The sequence below is a fragment of the Tyto alba genome, unplaced genomic scaffold (genome assembly GCF_018691265.1).
Source record: "Tyto alba isolate M040663 unplaced genomic scaffold, T.alba_DEE_v4.0 Super-Scaffold_2, whole genome shotgun sequence".
NCBI lineage: Eukaryota > Metazoa > Chordata > Aves > Strigiformes > Tytonidae > Tyto > Tyto alba.
The window spans coordinates 34437846-34459714 of NW_024881282.1; the positions used below are offsets into that span (position 1 = coordinate 34437846).

The 21869-nt window shown below is 38.8% G+C and overlaps 1 protein-coding gene across 1 annotated transcript in view; it reads right to left on the reverse strand.

Moving 5' to 3' along the window:
- Positions 1-21869, reverse strand: part of MRTFA (myocardin related transcription factor A) — a 106035-nt gene that overhangs the window by 69983 nt on the left and 14183 nt on the right. Inside the window, exon 2 of the mRNA XM_032996731.2 lies at positions 10125-10386. Coding sequence (XP_032852622.2) covers positions 10125-10386 — 262 coding nt within the window. The remainder of the gene's footprint in view (positions 1-10124; positions 10387-21869) is intronic.

Below are 21869 nucleotides of genomic sequence, written 5' to 3' on the forward strand. Positions count from 1 at the left end.
CCATCCTGTTATACTTAATTTACCCACCAAACTTATGAATCTGTTTACATCAACATTTGCCAGCTTCTTGCTTAATATTTTTTCAGTAGTGATTGATCCAGGAGAAGAGAGAGCTGCCATTGATGGAAAAGGTGTAATAATACTGTATCCCTCATTAGGTAAACTAAGAAATTGCCTCAACATTGCAGAACGCTTCTGCATAATCTAGGACTGGGGCTAGCTGACTTAAGCAGAAGCTACACACAAGTACTCTTTAGTAGCAGAAACTCTCACGGTAAGAATTAAATGCAAGAGTTTTCATAATTTGGAAGAAATGAGAAACGCAGTCACAAATAAAGTTTTGAAAAAAGAAGCACTAATACAAAGGCTGTTTCCCTAATTTTAACAATTCGTACTTTATTCTGTCAGTTTCCCCAGAATATCATGCACAAATTCAGTTTCAAGAACCCCAAAATGTAAATTCCATGGCTCTTCCTTGTCTGCAAAAAAAATTATCATAATTAGAAAAACTATTAGAAACAAAGCACATTGAGGTAAACATCTTTTTCTGGCCTTTACATAACTGTCCTATTAAGAAAAATAATTTCTTTACAACAAAGATTAGAAACTGTCTCGCTATACACATCTTGTTCAATACCAACTTGCTAATGCCTAATCCTACCTCCAAAACTCACAGACTGCAAGAGTATGGCTAGAAGAATGATGTATAGTGCCTAAACACCCTTCCGAATTGAGTCAAACACTTATGTATTCCATATAAAATGGAGCCTTGCCATAACACTTCTCTTACCTTTCCTATCTACAACAGGAGGTAAAAAAAAAAAAACAAACCCACACTTTGGTCTTCTAAACAACAAAGAATACTATCCTATGTCAGAACTATTACATAAATGTCATACAGAATCTTTATAGACAAACAATCTTCACATATATTTCTCAGAACATAATACTCTAAATTAGGAAAATTAAGTTAGGGAAATCAATGCCGCAAATTCAGCAAAACCCAGTAATTTCTGAAAAAACCTATATTAAACCATGAAGTTACCATTTTACTTGTCTCTTTCCAAGTCACTGCTTAGAGAAAAGAAAAAGCATTTAACTTTGAGAAACAAGACTGTCTTGGCACTTTTGGCATTATGTATGTGCTGCTTTTCAGGCAACGCTGTACAAGAGATTAAGAGTACACAGATGTAAACCCAAACTCCTAGGTTACTACTAGTTTGTAGTCAGATCTTACCAAGGTTACAGTCAGTCTCTGTTCCCATCCATAGAACAGAGGTCACTCATAGCTACACATAATTGTTAAGTTTCATGACTACAGAATGTTCCAAATCCTCAGATAAAAATGCCCTACAGAAGTACACCATACTGCCATTAACAGATAATTCTCACTCTAGCATGTCTTACACGTCAGAAGTGCAACTCTGTACATATCTAACAGGTGAGCACAGTATCACAAAAGACCATGTATTTAGGACAAAATCATATAAACACAACACCATTTTCATTCTCAGGGAAATAGACTTTCAAGGTATAAAACAAGTATTGGGACGACTACTTCCCAAAAGTATGTAATTTAAAATCTCTCCAAAGTATCAAGAATATGTTTCACTGAAAAATAATTAACAGTAAAAGCAGACAAATCAGCCAAAAAGCTAAACAGAGTTAATTTCTTTAGAACAAGTCCTATATTTGGCTAGGATTTTCTAATCTTCATGAGACACTTAAATTTAACACTGGGGACCAACAAATGAAGAACAGAAAGATAAAATTATCTCTGATGAAGCTCTAAAGTGATCAGTATTTAACACTCAACTAGTATCCATCTGCAACCTGCACATGAAGTTACCACAGCTCTCAAATTTGTCTTTACTCAGTCACATAGCCTCCTGGCACTGCCTATATAGTTCAGTGACCACCAGCAAAATTTACCCATGAGATATGTTTGGGGTGATACCTGATTGGAGTGTTGTCATCTGCATTTCTGGTTCCAGCAGTGTCATGCTGATCCTTTTCTCAACTGTTACAATCCCTTAAAGACCCCTCTTTAGAGATAGATAAATAGAAATAGATATGTTAAAAAAAAAAAAAAAAAAGTCAAATCCAAGAGGACCTCTCAACTTTAATCTCATTCAAAACTTGCAAGGAATTCTCATCCTTATATGATGAAAACTGTGTGTACTGAGAAAACTCAGTCTTTCAACATGCAATTCTCTACTTATTCACTACAGGCAAGTTGGAACAGCCCAGAATCAAATTACTGCTAGGAGAAAAATGAATACTTGAAGGAGAATGCAAGATGTGTAGTTTGCAGAAGTAAGGTCCGCCCCTTGATGCTCTGTAAGTAAAAGGGAGGGGGGAGGAAGGGGTCAGATACTAGAACTGGCAGTTTTTTCCCCTTTTAAAAGAAGATGACGTCTTGGGTAGACTTTCAACCCCCTAAGGGGCTCTGCTGATGAGGCAATTTCATTCCAAGGACAAGGAGACCCAGTGTTAACATAAACATGCAGACATCCTCAGCTTTGAAACAACATGGTCAAAAACATAGACATCCTGCTGGATAGATTAGTCAATTTTCTTCAATCTTACCAGTCCTTGTTCTTAATAATTGCACTATTTCCCTTTCCCTATCAACTCTGCTTGATAACCACTAAACCTGAGCTACTGTAACAAAGGACCGGAATAGATGGTAGTGTCTGCTTCTTAAAAACAAACAAAATGACCTTTCTTCTTCAGATTTTTCCCATTGTGGATCACACCAACCTCTCTAGAGGTTAAAAAAAAATTGAGCCATGTTTACCACATCCAGGTGATCAGTTTCAAATTATTTGGGATAGTGGACAAAGCTTTTATAGTCAAATATTTCTTGAGTAAAAGATAAAAATAGAATTAAGTCTTTCCTCACTAGATGATTCTAGCTCCCCAGAAAGGAAATTCATTTTCAGTCTCTAAAGAGTCTCAAGTAATTTGCCCAACAGATAAGTTAATTATCTTAACAAACTAAATCCAACACTTCTGTCCCCAGAGCAGATTTTTCCTTATGCACCATCTTTCCCCAAGGCTCACAGTCATTTCTCATTAGGTCATCTAAGTAAGTAACTGCATGATATTTGCACCAAGCCCAAAAATATACTGAGCTCTGCATCAAAGATACAGACCAATTTTCAGATTTAAAATCCCTTTGTAGCAAGTCAGAATCTTTCTCCTGCTACAACAGTATTCATGAAGATGACTAACTGGATGTGTAAAACTGCTTTAGTGCTGTTTTCTGACCCCTTCAATCTTAAAGAATTTCAAGGCTTCTCTAGCACTCAGACACAAGAACTCCCCAACAGCTGCTTAACAGCTGAGAGAAGAGCATGGCAGGTTTTAGCACCATATCTTCCTTTCCCCACACAAACACATCTGGGGCTTCAAAGGAGGCAGCAGAAACTCATTTGGCAGCTTTAAACAATACAGGAAAATCCATTACAGTGATGATATTGTAGTATTTATCTGATTTACATACTCCTTACATCAGATGTGTGTCAGAAAAGGACAAAAATCAGCTCATTTGGGTTTCTCTCATATTCAAATGCCACCTGTGCCATCCTAGATTCACAGTCTGGCTATGCAAGAATTGCAGGCCTAAGTGTTCATTCTTGCTGTGCAATCCTTATGGAAAGGAACTGCAGTGGTACACTGTATCCTGAGAATTTAGAGACACTAGTGACAGAAATAAATCACTTCAGCACCTATCCTGAATATCCATATTCATCATAAATAAAGGAAACCAACAATTTTCAGCAGAATGTGTGCTTATTTTTATGGTTATACATGGAAATATAAGGGGAAGCAGTATGCGGAAGTGGAAAGGAAATCTTTCCCACAGTATCCAGGAACATCACTTAACTCCCTGAAGTATGTACACAAGCACTATCAGTGACCATGGATAGACAGATTAAATTTAAAGCGTTAACCAGGATGTTGCTTATTTGACCAGTAAGGAGGATGAAGACTGCACTACTGAATGTCTTTGAAGAGATTCCTTCATGATACTTTGTGGTAATGTATTGACTGTGGTAGAGGGAGAGTTGCAGCCTCCAGAAGTGGCTGATAGTATCCCAGTGTAAATGAATTATAGAAAACTTGAAATTTTCATGAGGAAAGCCACACATTACAGAAGCAGGCTATCAACCCAAAGCTAAGATTCAGTTTGCTAAGTAATAGCAGCAATTGACTGTTGTGAAATGGTGCAATCTTTCTTGCCTGAAGCAGCCACTCACTGTTTTAAGTAGAAAAGACTGAGAATCCTGCTGAATGGCATTCTCCCTTTAAGGAGCCAGATTTCCTTTCCCCATTACTACCCTCAATACTTAAAACAGCAAAACCAGCAACAGAAGTCCTTACTTACAGAGACAAAAGATCTGGGCCTGACTTGTTTAGCAAGCAGTCTAAATTCATGAAAAAGGAATGTTTCTTAAATAGCTATCAAAATATATGTTTAATGTCCATCTCTCAGCCCTGAATATTGAAACCTCAAAGGCAAACTGAAATAAGAGAGAAACTGGAAAGGAGAAACATAAGGGAGAAGAATATTACAACCCTGTGATTGGAGAAGGGCATCTTGTTAACTTGATCAGGAACAAACAAAAACTGTGTTGAGAGCTAACTTGTTAAAGGTACCACATTAAAGCTGCCTTTGGCATTGCTCCTTCCAGCTCAACTATTCCCCCATCACTATTCAAAAGTTTGGTTTAAATATTTCAAGAGATTACCACTTCTCAGCTGTTTAGTAGCTCCCACTAGCAACAAGGCCAGTCATTTCTATCATGCTCTGAATCTCATAGCTCTATCAGAAACTTTTAGACAGCATGCTAAATTTATAGTCTCCTGGGACATAAAGTCTCTTAACACAAGTCTATCCAAGATAGACTGGTTGTTTTTATTCTAACAACCATTCCCCTTACTCACACACAAGAGAAAACAGTAAGCCTCACTGGAATGTGTGTGAAGGACAGATCAGAGAAATCTATATATTTCCTGTCTTGGTCCTTTTGTTACAATACCGACTTAATCTTCTTCATATGTAAGTTCTGGATGAGGCACTAACCACCACTTGGTAATTAAAGGTAACTTTAAGTCACAGTATTCCAGAAGTTGGATATACACTCAAACAAAATAAATAGAAAAAGAAGAAAAAGAAGAAAAAGAAGAAAAAGAAGAAAAAGAAGAAAAAGAAGAAAAAGAAGAAAAAGAAGAAAAAGAAGAAAAAGAAGAAAAAGAAGAAAAAGAAGAAAAAGAAGAAAAAGAAGAAAAAGAAGAAAAAGAAGAAAAAGAAGAAAAAATAATTTCAGAAGAATCCAGTCTCTTTAATAACCTTTCTCAGGAATAATATTCCACCCTTGTTGATAACTAAATATTGCCTAACTTGTTTAAGAAGTTCAAGTAACAATATTCACTTTTTAAAAGGACAGTTTATGACATGATTTTAAGAAAACATAACCAATGTTTTAAACTCACAGTAGCAAGGAGACGGCTATAAAATCTGCAAAACCACCATAATAAGTTGTATTTTAAATAAATTCTGAATCTGACTGCATTCAATGTGATGACAATCCAGGATGGAAAAGAGAAAGAAGGGGAGGGAGACATGAACATATAACCTAATAAAAGAATTACAGGAGCAATCACCTACACAATTCCTTAAAATAAAATGAGGTGCCCTAATAAATATTTAAAATACTACTCCTGTCTTTTAACAGTAAATGGGCATAGACAGTAAGGCACTAAATTAGCTCCTTAGACCCATTTAAAAAGTTCAACTCTGCAATTCGTGAGTACAATCACCAACAGTTTATGTGGCAACAACTAATCCCATGCTTTGTACAGCACTCAGTCTTTACAGTGACAGAGGTACCTTCTGATACCTAGAGCACATGCCTATTAAATGACTTCCAAGTCACACTGAAATTCCATACATTCCAGCTAGTCTCTTTCCCCCCAGCACATATGGTACTTTGTAGAAGGCAAGCATCCTAGATCAAGTAAACCCCAAAAATTGACAAGCTGGTACAAGTTTTGTCCAAACCTGTAATCATAAAATGCAACAGTTCATTCGAAGGAATGTTACCTCATCTTAAACACACCTACAGTGAGAAGAAACTAGGACTCTCATAGGCTTCTAACACAATGTTTTTCATGACCTCTGGACAAAGATAACTATGAATTCATCTGGGGAAAAAGGGTCAAGACAGAGTCAATAAGCTAGTAGAGCAATTATCATCATTTCAAATGAAAGTTAAATAGAAGGACATTTTTCATCAGAAATTATCAAACTACATAAGATTTGAATATTCATCACCTGGTTTTTCTCTTTTTTGTAACCACATTCATCAGGCCTTGCTCTAACCCTGCCCTAAGGGTTAGGAATAGTTATCTCAACATCTTAGTACAGGTGACTGAGAAAAATCAAGTTTAGGAGCTTCAGATGACTCCGTAATGACCTTTTTTTGGCTTGTGTAGCAACAAACGAGTTAGTCACTGGTAATCTCTCATAGTTAAAGTTGAGGCCTTGATGAACATGGGTAAAAAAGAAAAGGAATATGAATTTTGGGTAGAAAATTCACTATGAAGCACAAAGACAAATTAAATAACTACAACTTAAATGTTCCATTAAGCTTGATGTCTGAATAGAACCTAATAAATGTTTCAAAATATTTTACTAACACCTTGCCACATAAGGTTTCCTTCCACTGAAGTGACAAGAAATTGTTTCCTATGTGTTACGTTCCAATACTTCACACATATCCTTAATAGCTTTTATTGCATTTTAATTTGGTGTAACTTAATAGCATCTATTCAGTCAAGATGTTTAAGGTCTTTACATCTATATGTTTAGGCATACCTATCCTTGTGGGTATACACACCTACAAGGATAATATGTAGCTGTGATAAGGGAGAACATGAAGAGGAATCTGCATCTGAAACAAAACAAAACCAACAAGAAAATCCCCAGAAGCTGTCTCTTGCTGCTCTTCAGTTCTCCAAACGCAGAAACAAAAAGGAATCTGCCGTCCTAAAACATATGGCAGCATGTGCATACAGGACTGCATTCCTAGGTCTCCCATAGGAAACACAATTCCATGACGCTTCACATGCCAAAGAAATTTCTATTTTAACTCAGCTAATAGTTTATGTTCCAGAACCATGGCCTGAAGTAACAAATCAGTACAAATCCATGTAATAGTTTTCTACAGACATCTACAGATAAAGTCTTCTGTAAGCAAAAGTTACACAAAGGGTTAACCTGTTACAAGCACTCAACATAAGTAGTTAGTTCAGCTGTGAGTCAGCAATGCCTGTCTAGAACTGCAAACAGGAGACCCTTTGACACAGATAGGCAGCTTCCAGCAAGTCTCTTATTTACCATCTCCTCCCCTCCCACTGCCACTCAGCTTGAATCTTCCTCATACCTTGAATTTGGCAAGTTGTCATAGAAGCAGTTTCACTGCACAAGATATGCTTCTGCAACTACTTTGGATTGCTTAAATGTTTAAGCAGATTGCCAACTCAACTGGCAGATCACCTCTAAAAGTTTTTTAACATGTTTGAAGCCAAAGGCATAACAACAAAGATACGCCATATTTTAAAAAGGAGTTTTAACAAGCTCAACAGCTTTCAACAGCTGTGCAACCTCTACCCCAAGATAACTGAAAAGTTTCCATTTGAGGAAACAAGTTTATTAATTCAAAATGCATCAGCTATGTTTTTCAGCAGCTCCCTACACCAAGTCTCCTTTTACGCTGTGACACTTTGCAGATAACCATACTTCAATAGCGCTTTTTGGTCCCACAATACTTTAATGAATGTACACACAAACAACACTAATAACATACTGCAGCCTAGGAGAAAAGAGCATTGTATATCTCTGAAGATAAGGAATACTGAGGCAGTTTAGATCAGGGACTTTGGACTTTATGCCTTGTCTGAAAAGCTGCACCTCCAGCAGTAAAATTCCCACTATTGTGCTGAGCCCTGATAAAGAATCAGCTCTGAAGAGACCCACCTAATGAGTCATTTCCGGGAATATTCTCATTTTCTTTGGCAAAAGGTGTGGGCAGATGTGTTCCTTTTCAAATCCAACTCTGTTTTACCTGTTCCAGTCAAGCAGATTTGCAGGCCACAATGACACAGCTTCAAGGTTGAGTCCATAAAAATAATATTATAATGACAGAGGAAAACCATCTATTTCTGTAAAATATTCCCAAGATACCAATTTTTAAACCTATCCAAACAACTGAATCATATAAAGACTCTTTCATTTCTGTAACTGAATATCCTTTCCTCTGACCACAACAAATGCTGTTGTGTTCTGCTTGTATCAGTTCGAAGTGCTGATACAAGTTTCATTTCCCTAAAAATGTACTCTTGTCCACTCCCAACACTAGTATCCCTTTCCCTGTGGCATCAAGAATAAACTACTACTTCCCAATTCAGGACCCTTAATCATGCCTTATTCACTAAGAAGAGAAGAACCCTGCCTTCAGTAAATTCACAATGTCACCTTCAGGTGGCCAGCTGTCAGGCTGTGGAAACAAAGGCTTTTCCCATCCTGCCTTCAACCACTCTATCAGTTTCAAAACTACCTCAGTTAAATTTAATTTGAAATCTCTCCTTGCCTTCATAACTACAAAATGCCCAAGTCTACCACTAGTGGAGATATGTTGAGATCACAGTCTATCATCCTGACATATTCCAATTTTTTCTCTTATTTACCACCACCACCTGTATCTCCATCTGTTGCCTTTTATCTTACACTTAGAGGACTGCAAACATTAAGGATTAGAAGCCTTTTGTTCTGTTTTTGCAGTTTCTAGCTTCTCCATTTTTAAGGCCTGAAAACATGACTGTAATCACATAATGATGGTATAATGTATATGAAAGAGGAAACTTTTTATCCTCTTAAAAACCAAGATTTTGGAATAAATTTAATTAATTCTTCCAACTAGCAAAACACTGACGCACTGTTCAGAGAAGAGCATGCTCAGTCTCTAGAGGTAAAGAACCAGGCATGGCAAGTGAGGCATCCCTCCAATCCAAATTACTGTCCTACAGTTCCCACATTCTAAATCACTTTACTGTAAGCATTATGTTCTGGCTATAAAGCCACACCAAAGTTCCCCAGTTTCTCCAGTACACTCTGCCATGCAACTCTATGTAATGCATAGAATGCCCAACACTATAAGGCACCCAGGACTCAACCATGCTCAAATCCATAGTATCTTGCACATAAAGTTGATAGCAAGAATTCAGACTCTAGCAAGACCTTCATGTTGCCAAGAGCCACTAACATATACCCCAGAGAGTGACGTGAAGAGAGATCACCAAGAGAAATTCACAAACAGAAGCTGCCAGTTATCAAATTGTTTCATCGGTGTATCACAGGATGGGGCTGAATGTGCAGAGGCTTTCATGGCAGCCTAGTGATCCTGAGCTTCAGACAGTTCACTGTCTAAAACAGGAATTCTGGTCACCCAGTGACCCTGTATTTTGCCACTCCACTGTCACTCACCAAAGGGTTAGAGGGATTCATACTATAGTTGTCCATAAGCTACCTGCAACTTGAGAAACATTCTCACTCTAGGATTAGGCCTACTGGGTTATTTCATTTTGAACTCTAGGTCTTGTTCCTCCTTCTAACAAGCGCAATGGAACCTTTCAGACACTTGCAGTGAGAAAGTTACTCACCCTTGGCAAGTGCACACCACGATAGCAAAGAAAAATCTACAGGTGGCCACAGCCTGAAGATGAGCGAATGCTTCCTTTGACTGACTGTCTAAGCTTTGCACAACTTCTAGTCATCACAAAGCACATGGAAGTTGTTTCTGGTATTCGCCCAAAACAATAATCTAAAGCATTTATCACTGAAGCTCTTTGGAACTTCCACAACCAGTAACATCAATCCTTTCCATCGAACAATGTATATCAGTTCTGTCAACTGTAGATTATTAGCTCTTCATACTAATACAACATTGTAAGCAATAAGAAGCAGCCCCGTCATCAGAACACATACCATGACAACACCACAGTACTTTCTTGGTGAGGACATACTACATGAGACAGGAGTGCACTGCACCACTTACCATTCTTCCTTTCACTGAGTGGAGGAAGGTTGGGGTTTCGGCCATGATGGAGGTTGAGGGTCAGCTCGGGCTGCAAGGAGAGCTCCTGCAGCTCATTGGCAACAGCTTCGCTCTGAGGGCTGGGGGCCGCCGAAAGTGACACCAGCACCGGCTCATCATCATTTTCGCCAGCCCCTCCTCCGTCCAGCCCATTTCCAGCAATGACGGAAGGGGGCAGGCACACCACACCGGAGAAATCCACTTTGGCTTTCGTGATGGCAACCTGCAAGGCAAACCAGAAACAGACTGTAAATCTCACATGAGAGTATTAACCCATATGTCCAGTTCATTGTGGTGTCTCCATATGTTAGAGAAACATGTTCCTTAGCACAATGTTTGTTATCACCATCCATTCAAATCCAACTAGTGATTGAAACTTGCTAGTCAGCAGTTTATAAACTTGCATAAACTTCCAACAGTACCACCACAGAAACTACTGATGAAGCCACAGATTAAAATAATTTTCTTAAAAAGTATGAGAACATTCTCAACTTTTGGGTACTTTAAGAATCCAATCTCGAGAAGACAAAGAATGAGTTGTTCCAGTGAAGTCAGCCTAACTAGAACCTTGCTGAACTCTTGATTACTATCCTTATATATCAACAATAGTGTTTTAACTGGACAACTATCAGTTTGAAATCCAGTCATGTAAAGTAACGCTTCATAATAAACCTGGGAGGACAAATGAGGATCTTCAAATGAAATCAACTGCATTTCAAAAAATAATTCTCTTGCTCCATTCTATTTCCCATTCATTATCAGTGAAAATGAATGCAAGAAAAATTTTCCACATAAACAAAAAAAGCTTTCCATTCTAAAACCTCAGCTACAGTAACAGAATTGTGCAATATATAAAGGGCTTTAATGAAATAAGCAATTTTAAAATGTTTCATATTTCCATAATTCTTAAAGTACATACTTAAAAAACACCACTATGTTAAAATTAAAATTATTTTATGTTCACTAGTTTAAACAGAAACAAACCAGCTGGAAGTCTCCAGTGAAAGGTTACTGTGTCAACATTTAAACAGTAACAGACATTATACAAGAGCAATCATATTTGGTTTTGATTAATGAAGATGGAAGTCTTCTGATTCTTAGTATGTTGCTGTTTCAACCAGTCTAAACTCAGAAGACTACCACTAAATAACTCTGCTGCACTGTAGTAATTTATCAAGTAAAAGGTATTTCCAGAGGCTAACCTTCAGCTCTCAAAGTTGCAGGTAAAGCAAGCTGCAAAGAAGCAAAGTAAAAACCATCAAGGTAATAGTCCACAAATTAATCAGAAAGTATAAACTTGGAGCAATGTTTTTAATACAGTTTTTTATTAAGTATTCCTCGCTTAACACAATTAACCTGAATGAATGTGACAACATCAACACATTAATAGTTGATAAAGTAACTCAGATAGTCATTTTCCCCACTTACATTTCTGTTTCATAGTGCACCCAATCAGTAGCATTTGTTCTGTAATAGACAGAACAACGTTCTAAGTGGTAGTACATTTGTTTCAAAAATTTGTTCAGTGTATATTTAAGGCAACAATAAGAATTTACTGGTAGTGAACAAACACTATTTCACCCATGTTGTCATACATTCATTCCCAGGACCCTATGTCATGATCTGAAGAGAAGCAAGGAAAAGAAGCGTGGAGGGGAAAAAAGAAAACAACAAAAATGACCAATCGAAGCTGGTACTTGTTACAACAAAACAAATGAGACTGAGCCAAACCTTACTGCCATATGTGAAGTATTTGCTTTTACTTCAGTTACAGTTTAGCTAGAAAGTGCCTACCCACTCCTTGATATATTTCCTGTCCAAGCAAACATCCCTTATATCCATTTGAGAGCAAATTGTAACGGTAATCTGCAAAGAGAAAAAATTGGGATTGCGCCCTTCTTCTCTTTACAATGGATACAGAAATCCTGGAAAGACACACCCTTAAACCACAGATTTAGAATAAAAGATTGGTAATCTATAACAATCTTTGCAAAGGCTGGAAAGAGTTAAATCATGACCAATATAATTGGCATCAAGCCCTGTCCCTGTAGGATGGGAGGCCAGTGGAAAGGGGCTAAAAGGAAGAGTAATTGCTCAGTTAGGAAGCTGGCTGGTAAAGACCGCTGTCACTGTCTTAGAGGAGCCAAAGCCAATTTTCTTTATCAAAGGAAATGTACGGGAGACATTAGACTTTGCTTAGTACCACATGATGATTAGGTCAGATCATATGGGAGGACAAGAGCAGCCAGGCCTGAATCCACCAAGAGGTGATAGACATATCTAATGCCCACCCAGCAAGGATTTAGAATGGCAGGAGATTCAACCTTTCCTTCTCAATCTACCCTAGGAAAGAAAAAGAATTCATTCCTCTTCCCAAAAGAGAAAAAAAAAAGCTTGACATATCTCAAAGACGTAAAATCTGCTTCAACTAGGCAAACAGCAAATGTACTTAGGAACTTCTGACACACTAGGTTTTCTTTTAAACAGAAATTTGTAACCTGCATAAACTAGGAAAACCACATTTCAAACACCATTTTAACAGTGTTGTAAACCAGAATCTATTTCCTAATTTAGGTATATTCGCATTAGCCAATCCACTGAAACTATATCCTTTATGTAAAAGCACAGTACCAAGCTACAGTAAAAGCAGTCTAGCCTAGCCAGCTAGAGCATGAAGCAGAGAAGATCAGTGCTCGCATACCAGTTTGCTATGTAACCCAGAGCAACACCATGCCAAGTGGTGTTAACTGATACTGGGATTATAAACCAGAGTTTCTCCAGTATATTGTCCAATGGTACTTCAGCACAAGGGTACCTGAACCTGCAGGTTTCCTAATTCATGAAGACACAGATGGAAAGTATCTTCATCTTAATTCCAGTTAGCATGTCATGCAATGTTTGTCCCACATCAAAGGTTTAAGCAAACCTCGCCTTGACATTCATTCTTGACCTGCCACCATGTCCTGCATTGTACCCGCAGTGGTACTTGTAGAGCCACAGCACGAACCGTATCAGAAAGCTGATTCACCCGAAAACCAATTTTTCCTAGGTTATTTTTCAGCTGGATCAATTCTCTCATACAAGCCACAATTGCACCAGCACAGTACAAGGGAACATTGCCACAAAATGCAAAAAAAAACCCACAGTCTGACTCTGTATCTCAAACACCCTAGACAACAATTCTATTCCTCCAAGTAGGGTTGCAGCTCAGATGAAACTAAACTGGGATGAACTACTAAATGCATTACGAATGCCTGCCTTCTTCCTCCACGTTCCCCCCCATTTCAGGCCAGCACAAGAATCTGCAATGACACATGATAAACCAATAAGAGTTTAACCATAAGACCCAGGTGTAAAAGTCAGTTTTCTGGTTCACACTCCAGCTAAATCAGGACCCTGGTGCAGTTTGCTGTGCAGCCACACCAACACTTGTACCAGCACAGCACAGCGGAGAGAACCTGCTTACACCATTAGTACATCCAAACACCTAGCCACTTCCTAAGGGCAAGACATCTTTTTTCAGAGCAATGCCAAGTCTTAGTATGCAACACATCCCCACTTAAAAAAAAAAAAAAAAAAAAAAAAAAAAAGGCATCCGGTCCACAAGACTACAGTAAAAGCTATAATTGGGTGAGTTTGATTTTAATGTTTTCAATTAAGAGACTGATGAGGACATAGAGGGATCTGGAAGATGCTTTGAAGATTTAGAATCATCCATGCTGCATTATTTGGAAGTCCTGTAAAAGGCATGGAATCCTTAACTGCAACCAACAATAAGGCTGTTTTTAGATTTCCCAGACAGTTATACCACTCTATAACTGTCATCATAGAACGATCAATCAGTTAGTTACATACATTAATATTTAGAACCTAATTAAAATTTTAAAATGTTTGTTTTCCTGTCCCTTCTGAACAGACTACAAACTTTCCCATAAAGAAATGGGCCATACCATGACCTTAAAGTGAGTCATCCAGAAGCTGATGGACAGTATTAAGAGCAAGTATTTCCTATCCTCAATAAGGGTTTCAGGGTGAGTGCCCTCAAGGATTTGCATCTACTGCCTAACCAGACAAAAGCTTTCTATCATGGCATTTTTCTACTTTTGGGCCAGCTGCTTTCAGGACAAGAGTGGCTATGATCCCACAGATGTTCTACAGCAGCAACACCAGCTTAAGCAACCCTCAAGTCCTCCACTGTCCAGCTGCTCAATCCTGCACCTACATTGCCCCTTCTTCGATTGAGAAATCAATTTAGCTGAAAAAACAGCCATTTTTCCTGGGTATTCAGCAAAATCAGTTCCCCAGTCTACTCCATTGCCAACTACAGACACAGCTGTGTCACCATAATGCAGGGCAACACTGAGCTCTCAGGAGCCAGGAGCGCTCAAACTATGTTGCTATAAAGCTCAAAACCACTGCCACAACAATACAAGCATGGGCCACAACAATAGAGATAAGATGAAGCTGCTCAAAAGAAACATTAGACACTACTCAACTATATAAATATAATTTTCTGACTTCTGGAGGCATCCAAGAAACTTTAATTTCAGACAGACAAACAAGGCAGAGTCAATTTTGAGCAAGGTATAAGATTAATAATCATAGCCAATAAGACATTTTGGAAAAATATTATCTTTATCAAACCTTCAAACTACAAAGACTAAATTGCTCTGCAGGTTCTGCACGGTAGCTTTTTAAGTGCATCCTCTTGCCATTGCAACACCATATCACAGCAAACCCAATTAGCTTACTTCCTGGTGAAAAAAGTATTCTACTTTGCATTTACCGTATGACAAAATTACTTATAGAAACTTCTCATACAGCTGCTCATCGAGAATCACTGAAGGATAGCTCAAAGCCCAAGATGTGAAAGAGAAACAAAACAGACACGTGCAGTACTGAAACCTGTCTGAACCACAGTAAACTAGTTCACGAAGCTAAGTGAAAAGAAAACTGGAAGGGGAAGAAGGGATTAGGATTAGTTTCCTGTCATTTTAGCTCCATTAATCATCCCATCATAAGGCCAGACAAGCACCGATGTTGGCACAAGGAAGCAACAAAGGCATGCATCCAAGACCGCCCCTTTTGGCAAGAATTAGCTTAGATCAACTTAGCTGTATCATAAGACCACATCCTCTGGTTAGACACTAAACTGGCATTGCCAACAAAAGGAACAGTCCAGCCTGCTCATTCCTCACCTCCTGTGGACCAGCACAGGCTGAACCAGATCAAAGAATGGATCTGTGTTAAATTTGACGTGGCCACACACACACACACAAACCACTAGTTTTAATCTGCATCAATTCCTGATCTGGCTTGCCACCCAGCCACACAAAAACTTAGGCTGGCATGAGGGAAAATGAAGCACAAGGAAATAAAAAAGAAATCAGGATGGTTACTTCTGGTAGCAATGTCACCTTAAGGTGACAGCTATCCAACATCCATGTCAGACATGAACACATGCACTAGGTCTTCATGCATTAGATTGCTCTCGATTTTGACACTATTCACATACTCATGGCATAATCAAGATCTTAATGGTCAGTATTTAAATGAAACAAAGAATAGCACCACCTTCCCTAATGTGAAGCTTCAATAACCAGAGTAAAACATTTGGAAAAAAAAAAAGGAATTTAAAAGTAAGTAAGCCAAAATCAGAGGTATGGGGAGGGGAAGGCACAATTCTCAAATCAAGCAAGGACACCTCTACAAACAGCTTTCCCTTGTTTGCATTTTGGAGCTGAGTTGCCAGGGTAATAGCAATTTCCTACCAATTTAAGAATTGCTAAGCAACCTCCAGCACCTAACAGCAACAGCACGTGTGTGCAGCTGGGCTATTTTGAGAAGACAGGTTTTTTTCTTTTAAACTTAAGAGCAGTCTTCTGTTAAATGATTATGCCAGCTGAGATCATCCAGCCAAGAGAAGAGGCAATCTTGGGGCAAAGTGGCTTTATGGGGTTGAATCTTTGAAATGAGTAAAGAGGAAGAGAATGCCATGACATGCCCAAAGGCAACCATGTCCCCCAGGTCATCACAAATCAAAAGAATAACCCAGGAGGAGAAGTGAAGTTTGCAGTAGGTGGAAGCTGAAGCATCCCATTAGGTTGAGAAGCTATAATGATCAGAGTGAAGGATACTCCTTTTATCTTTAGATATCAAAGAAAAGTCACCAACGGGAAGACCTCCAAGGTTGTATTTAAGAAAAATTATTTAGTTTCCTGTCAGTCAGCTTAAGACAGGCACACAACTGTTGACAGAATTACTTCTCTAGTTAATTGAGAGTTAAACTGATGACACTGTCCTTAAGATATATACAATACAGTAAGCAACAAGGCAAGCATCATAAAGACTACACCCTGACAATGTAATAGCTTGTTCTTGAGGAACCACCTTAAGTTAATAAACCAAACTATGCAGACCACTAAAGAGAGACTTTCTTATATTATGGAATGTTATTTTAAACACACATAGTCCACACGCATTTGTCTTCTGCAAAATGAACCAGTCATCAACTTCCTTCACTTTCACAGTAATTGGGGGGGAGGGCGGGGCGGAAATAAGAGAAAAGAGCAGTCAAAAAGTAACCAAATTCATTCTGGAATAGAATCAGTGATTTGACGGTGTAAACTGTCCATCTTACCATGATCACAACCCACTAGCCTACAAAGCCCCTATTAAAAACGCAAAGATTACAACACTTGCAAACAAAGGTGCTGGCAAAACATGGATGAGCACAACCTTCTATCTGAGCTAAAGAATCTGAATCTGTATGTATACCGTGCCAGTAACATTACAGTAAGAGAAGACATCTTTGAATCATCACCAGAAGTCTTTCCACTACCACCTCCAGCAAACCTAGCAGTACAAGAGTCAAAAAACATGCTCAGGCCAGCAAGAAAATGGTAAGAAATGTTATCAGACAAAAGGCATGAACAGCTGTATAGAGATGTTAGGACTGGAGGCGGAAAAGATGGAAAGAACACATCTAGTGCAAAGCAATCAACAGCATAATTTCTGCTGTAGACAAACACAGCCTCACACATGATTTTAACGGCTCATCAAGAACCATATTTCTCAAGCCCTAAGTATTTCCTTCATAAGACACTAGCATGTTTCACTCAGTCCAGCAGTAATAGAAAGTCTTCGAGAGGTCTTGAAAAATCATCATCAAACATCCATTCCTTAAAACCACAAATAGCAGGCTAAGAAATGTAGTTTGGCATTCCAGATGTTTTTTAAGAAATACTTTTCATTATTCAATATGTATTTGGAGGAACTTTGTGGCTTTTAAGCTCACGGAACTCTGGGTACACAGAGGAACTGATAATACCAAAGCTAAATTTGAGAATCACAACGATATTCATAATAAGCAATCCTTGCTCAAAAAGAATGAACTCCTCACCAATTTCTGAAGTTCTTATTTAAGCTCAAAGCATGAATGAGGTAGACATCCTTCTAATTTCAGAGGACTGGTAAAGCAGTTTATAGACATATAATTCTATCCTACCTCTCTGTGTTGAATTAATCACGTCATTTGTTGACTTAATCACATCATCACTAAAGATGATAGCTACTGAAGAAATAACAATTTCTACTTTAGTTCAAAGAACAAAAGAGAGCAAAAAAGATGCAATGTCAAGGTCTCATGTGTCAATGGGTACAACTGTACATTTTAGGTTTTGGTCATGATATAGCTCAACATCATAATTAAAAGAGGAGTCCAACCTTCTGCTACCAAGCTATTGGTTCCTGCTGCTTCCCTTTTGTCTGATCTAACGAGTGTGCACCCATGGGGTGACTCAGGTCAGCTGAACCAGCAGACAATTAACTCTGCAAAGGATGAGAAACCATTTTCTACAGGACCAGTCAGCTAGCTGGCTGTGCCCTGTGGCTGCACAATCACTAGCTCTGATACAGAGGAAGAAGCAGTACATAGCTGCATAGAGGTTTGACCAGCCTTTCCAACAGCAGCTCACTGAAAGATCAACTTAACGGTAATGTCAAAGAGCACACTTAAACATCTAGCAGCGGTGCCAACTTAAGCAGTGTTACACATTCCCACTCTCATACCTTCCTCATTGTGAAACGTGCGTAAATCTTAAGGAGACAGCATGTACTGGACCAGATGAAAAATAATCTAGGAAAAAAACACTTCTTTCCAGAAGGATCTGTTCCCCAGAGTGGCTCACCGTGGCCACAGAAACAGCTATGCCAGCAAAACAGAGGGAGCCGTGAAAGGGAGCAAGCTGTTTAAGCCTGCACTGGTGCCAAAGAAACGTATGAGGAACTACAGTGTGCTTAGAACAGGATTGCCTGTTTTCCACCACCTTCCGACTGACTTCCTTGCAATTGCTGTCTCATGCATTTTTTAAAATTTCCTTCATGTCGGAAGCAAAGCATTCCTCCTCGCCCCATAGGGGCAAGCAAATAGAAGCAATGGATTCAGCCAGCAGCAAAGGCATGTGGCAACGGATGCCAACAACCCATGGAAGCAGGGAGGCGGCAGCAAACTAGAAAAGGGAATGCTGATGATCTGCAGCCAGATGTGAGCTTTGACTCGGAAATTCACGGCAGGAAAACCGAGGGGCTGAGACAGTATGAAGGAACTTATGTTGAATGTGGATTTAGGGCAGATTGGGACAAGGAAGTCACTGGACAAGAGGAAAGTGGAAATAAGACCTCACAAGAAACAATACGCTTTCAAACGGAGAAGATTTGAACTTTAGGACAAGAACTGGATGACCTAGGGCATAACAAAGTGGTAACTTGGGCAAGGAAAATAGCTCAGGGAACCAATCTAGACTAATATAAAAGAAAATAAATTTCAAAAAAGGAAAAAAAAAGAAAATAAACCACAGGTAAAGTAATTAGATATCAGTCAGTTCAGTTCCTGGCACAAGCATTCATGTCAGCACAATGCAGCAGGCAGAACTGCAGAACTTAAGAATCTTAAGGAGGTTATGGCAAGGGTTTTTGAAAACTTACTTCTGTGTGTCTGAGGAGTAGTTTTACATTTTACCTAACTCAGTCTGATAATGGGCTGTAACTGAGAGTGTAGGTCCACAATTTTACCATCTCACCTCAGTTCAAAATTTTCACCTTCTCTTCTTCGAACCTAGTGGCTCTGCAGCCACAGAGCAAGTCAATTCAGCTCACTGTCCTGATAGAACACTACACCTTGAAACATGCTTGTTTTCCCATTGTGCTAGCAATCTGAACCCTGCAACCACGGGTTCATTAGATCTCATCCAAAAGGAAAAAACAAAACACCAGAAGAGCAGGGCCCACTGAAAAGGTGACAGCTTTCAGTTACCTCATGTTAGGTACAGTGTGAAACCAAAGCCTGAAACAGAGTCTTCAAGAAGTTTTCTGACTCCAGTCACATTCTTTAGTCATGACTGTATGAAACTGTCTACAGAAATTAAACCAATCTGAATTGACTTTGCCTCTCCTCCCCATCAATGAACATGGGGTGTGGAACCCAATTTTCTCTGAACTTATTGGCATCTCCTAATGCAGCTACCCAGCATGACATTCATTTAAGTGGAAAGTCCAGCAATTGCGACTGAGTTACCGGATCTTCTGTTCCATTTCTCCCCTATGAGAGTTGACTTTCCACCCTTGGATTTCCCCACTACTGAAAAATAGTTAAGAATTTTGTTCAGTGATTCACAGACAAGCATATATCAATATTACTGTCTTGTCTAAGCTAAACAGTTTATTGAAGAGAAGTAGTAAGTACCCAAGAGGTGCTCCCCAACATGTGAATCTAATGAATGTGTGTAAAGAACGTGGTGGAGCGGTGGGGGAATCTGTACTGCTGCTGTTCTTTGCCAGTTCAAAGCATACCAAATTCACCCTTCGCTACTTCCTTCTTTGAAGCAACAATACTTAGAGCCAGCACATGAAGGACATCTAAACCAAGACTTTTGCTTGGGTACTAGAATAGATTAAAACATTTTATATTCTTTAACAGTAGACTCAGCCTGGGACCACAATCTCTGAACGTATCATCCTCTCTTTCAAGTGCTACTGTATCATGGTAACCTCAGTTACAGTTTTGCAGACATTACAGTTTTACTGTATAGTTACAATTGTCTGCCTTCAGAATAAATCAGTCTAGGGAGCCAAGTATCACTAGCACTGAAAAAATGTTTGCAACACAGTACCAGCTAACTTGTGGCAAGTCTCATTGCTAGGCAGTAGTGAAAAGTGGACAAGTGTGCCATTTATACTCTTACACTATAAAGTCATTGCTGGACAGCTGTCACACCTGATGCTAGTACAAATACAAAATATTCCATCTCTAACACACTACTACCATCGTGTTCAGTGACCACAAGCATTTTTCAGTTCAGCACGTAAGAACGAAAGGTGCAGAATAAAGACAGCAATAAGCACACAATACATACCTTACTCACAGTTCTCACGGACAAACCCAGCTGACTTCCATGCCAGCAGCTCTCTCCCTAATCACTGAAAGGGAAAACGGGACATAAATACTCAGAAATCTAAAAAAAAAAAAGAAAACAAACCACAGCCCATTTTCTCCTTTCAGAGTAAGGAGCAAAGTCCTTTATCTAGGACTCATTTTTCATATAATCTTTAATTCATTTGGCACACACAACAGAAGTTGGACTGAAATACCATAAAGACTGCCACACTTGTGCACACATACCCATGCTATTTGCAGAGGAGAACTTTTACTTTAGGACTACTGGTTTGTCAGTTCTGAAGAATGCATTGTTTGAGATTTACTAAGCCAGAATATTCACCAAATGATATCCTCAATCTTCCCATCCTTCTACTGAAATCATTCTTAAACATAGGATAATAGAAGTTGGAGACTGTTATGACTAGTTTATTACACTATGTTATCCATCCAAACAAAAACAGGGAAAGGTAAAAAAAAATACATTTCAGAGATGTGCCAAAACTGCAACGGGAACACCATTTTGGAGTGGAGGGAGGAAGAAACCACCCTGAGCACCTTAAAGTCTCAGAAATGTACCAAAGTAGCACACCACTTTTCTCTGGCAATACAGTTTTAACAGGCACGCACAGCAGTACTTTCCTCAAAAATAATTACTTTGGAGGCTCTGGAAGACTATTGTCTCAAACAGAAATAAAAAGGGTCAGAATTTGATTTGTAGTTGCCATACTTTCGCTCCTATGTTCTTAGCCACCTTTTTAAAAAAAAAAAAAAAAAAAAATCAATCATCATATGAAGGTTTTAACACAAAGTTTCCATTCCATTTCCTCCTCTGAGCTTTTCAGAACTTAGGGCTTCCTAGACACCAGAAACACAGAACTGTGGTTGAGATGTCATGATATTCTGTCAATAAGAGAAAATAAAAGAAACCCAGGCACCTCCCCAAATACAAACTTCAGCCCAGATGGTCTTAGGACACAAACACTAACATAGTTGGAGTAGGAAAAAAGAAAAAAAAAAAAAAAAAAAAAAGGAATGAGCTGTCTGCTAGTTTAACATCAGAAGGAATACTGCCAATCAGACTGGCTAGTCTCTTCTGAAGAAAGAGTGACTACAGCTAGACACTTTGATAATAAGTGTGTCACAAAATTTGAGAGAGTTCCCTGATCCCCAGCAAATAAAAGACAGAAACTGTTTAGAGGCAGCTACAGGTAGTGAATTGCATATCTACTTGGTCAACTCTCCTCCAATTAACAATCTGCAGAAGATATTTA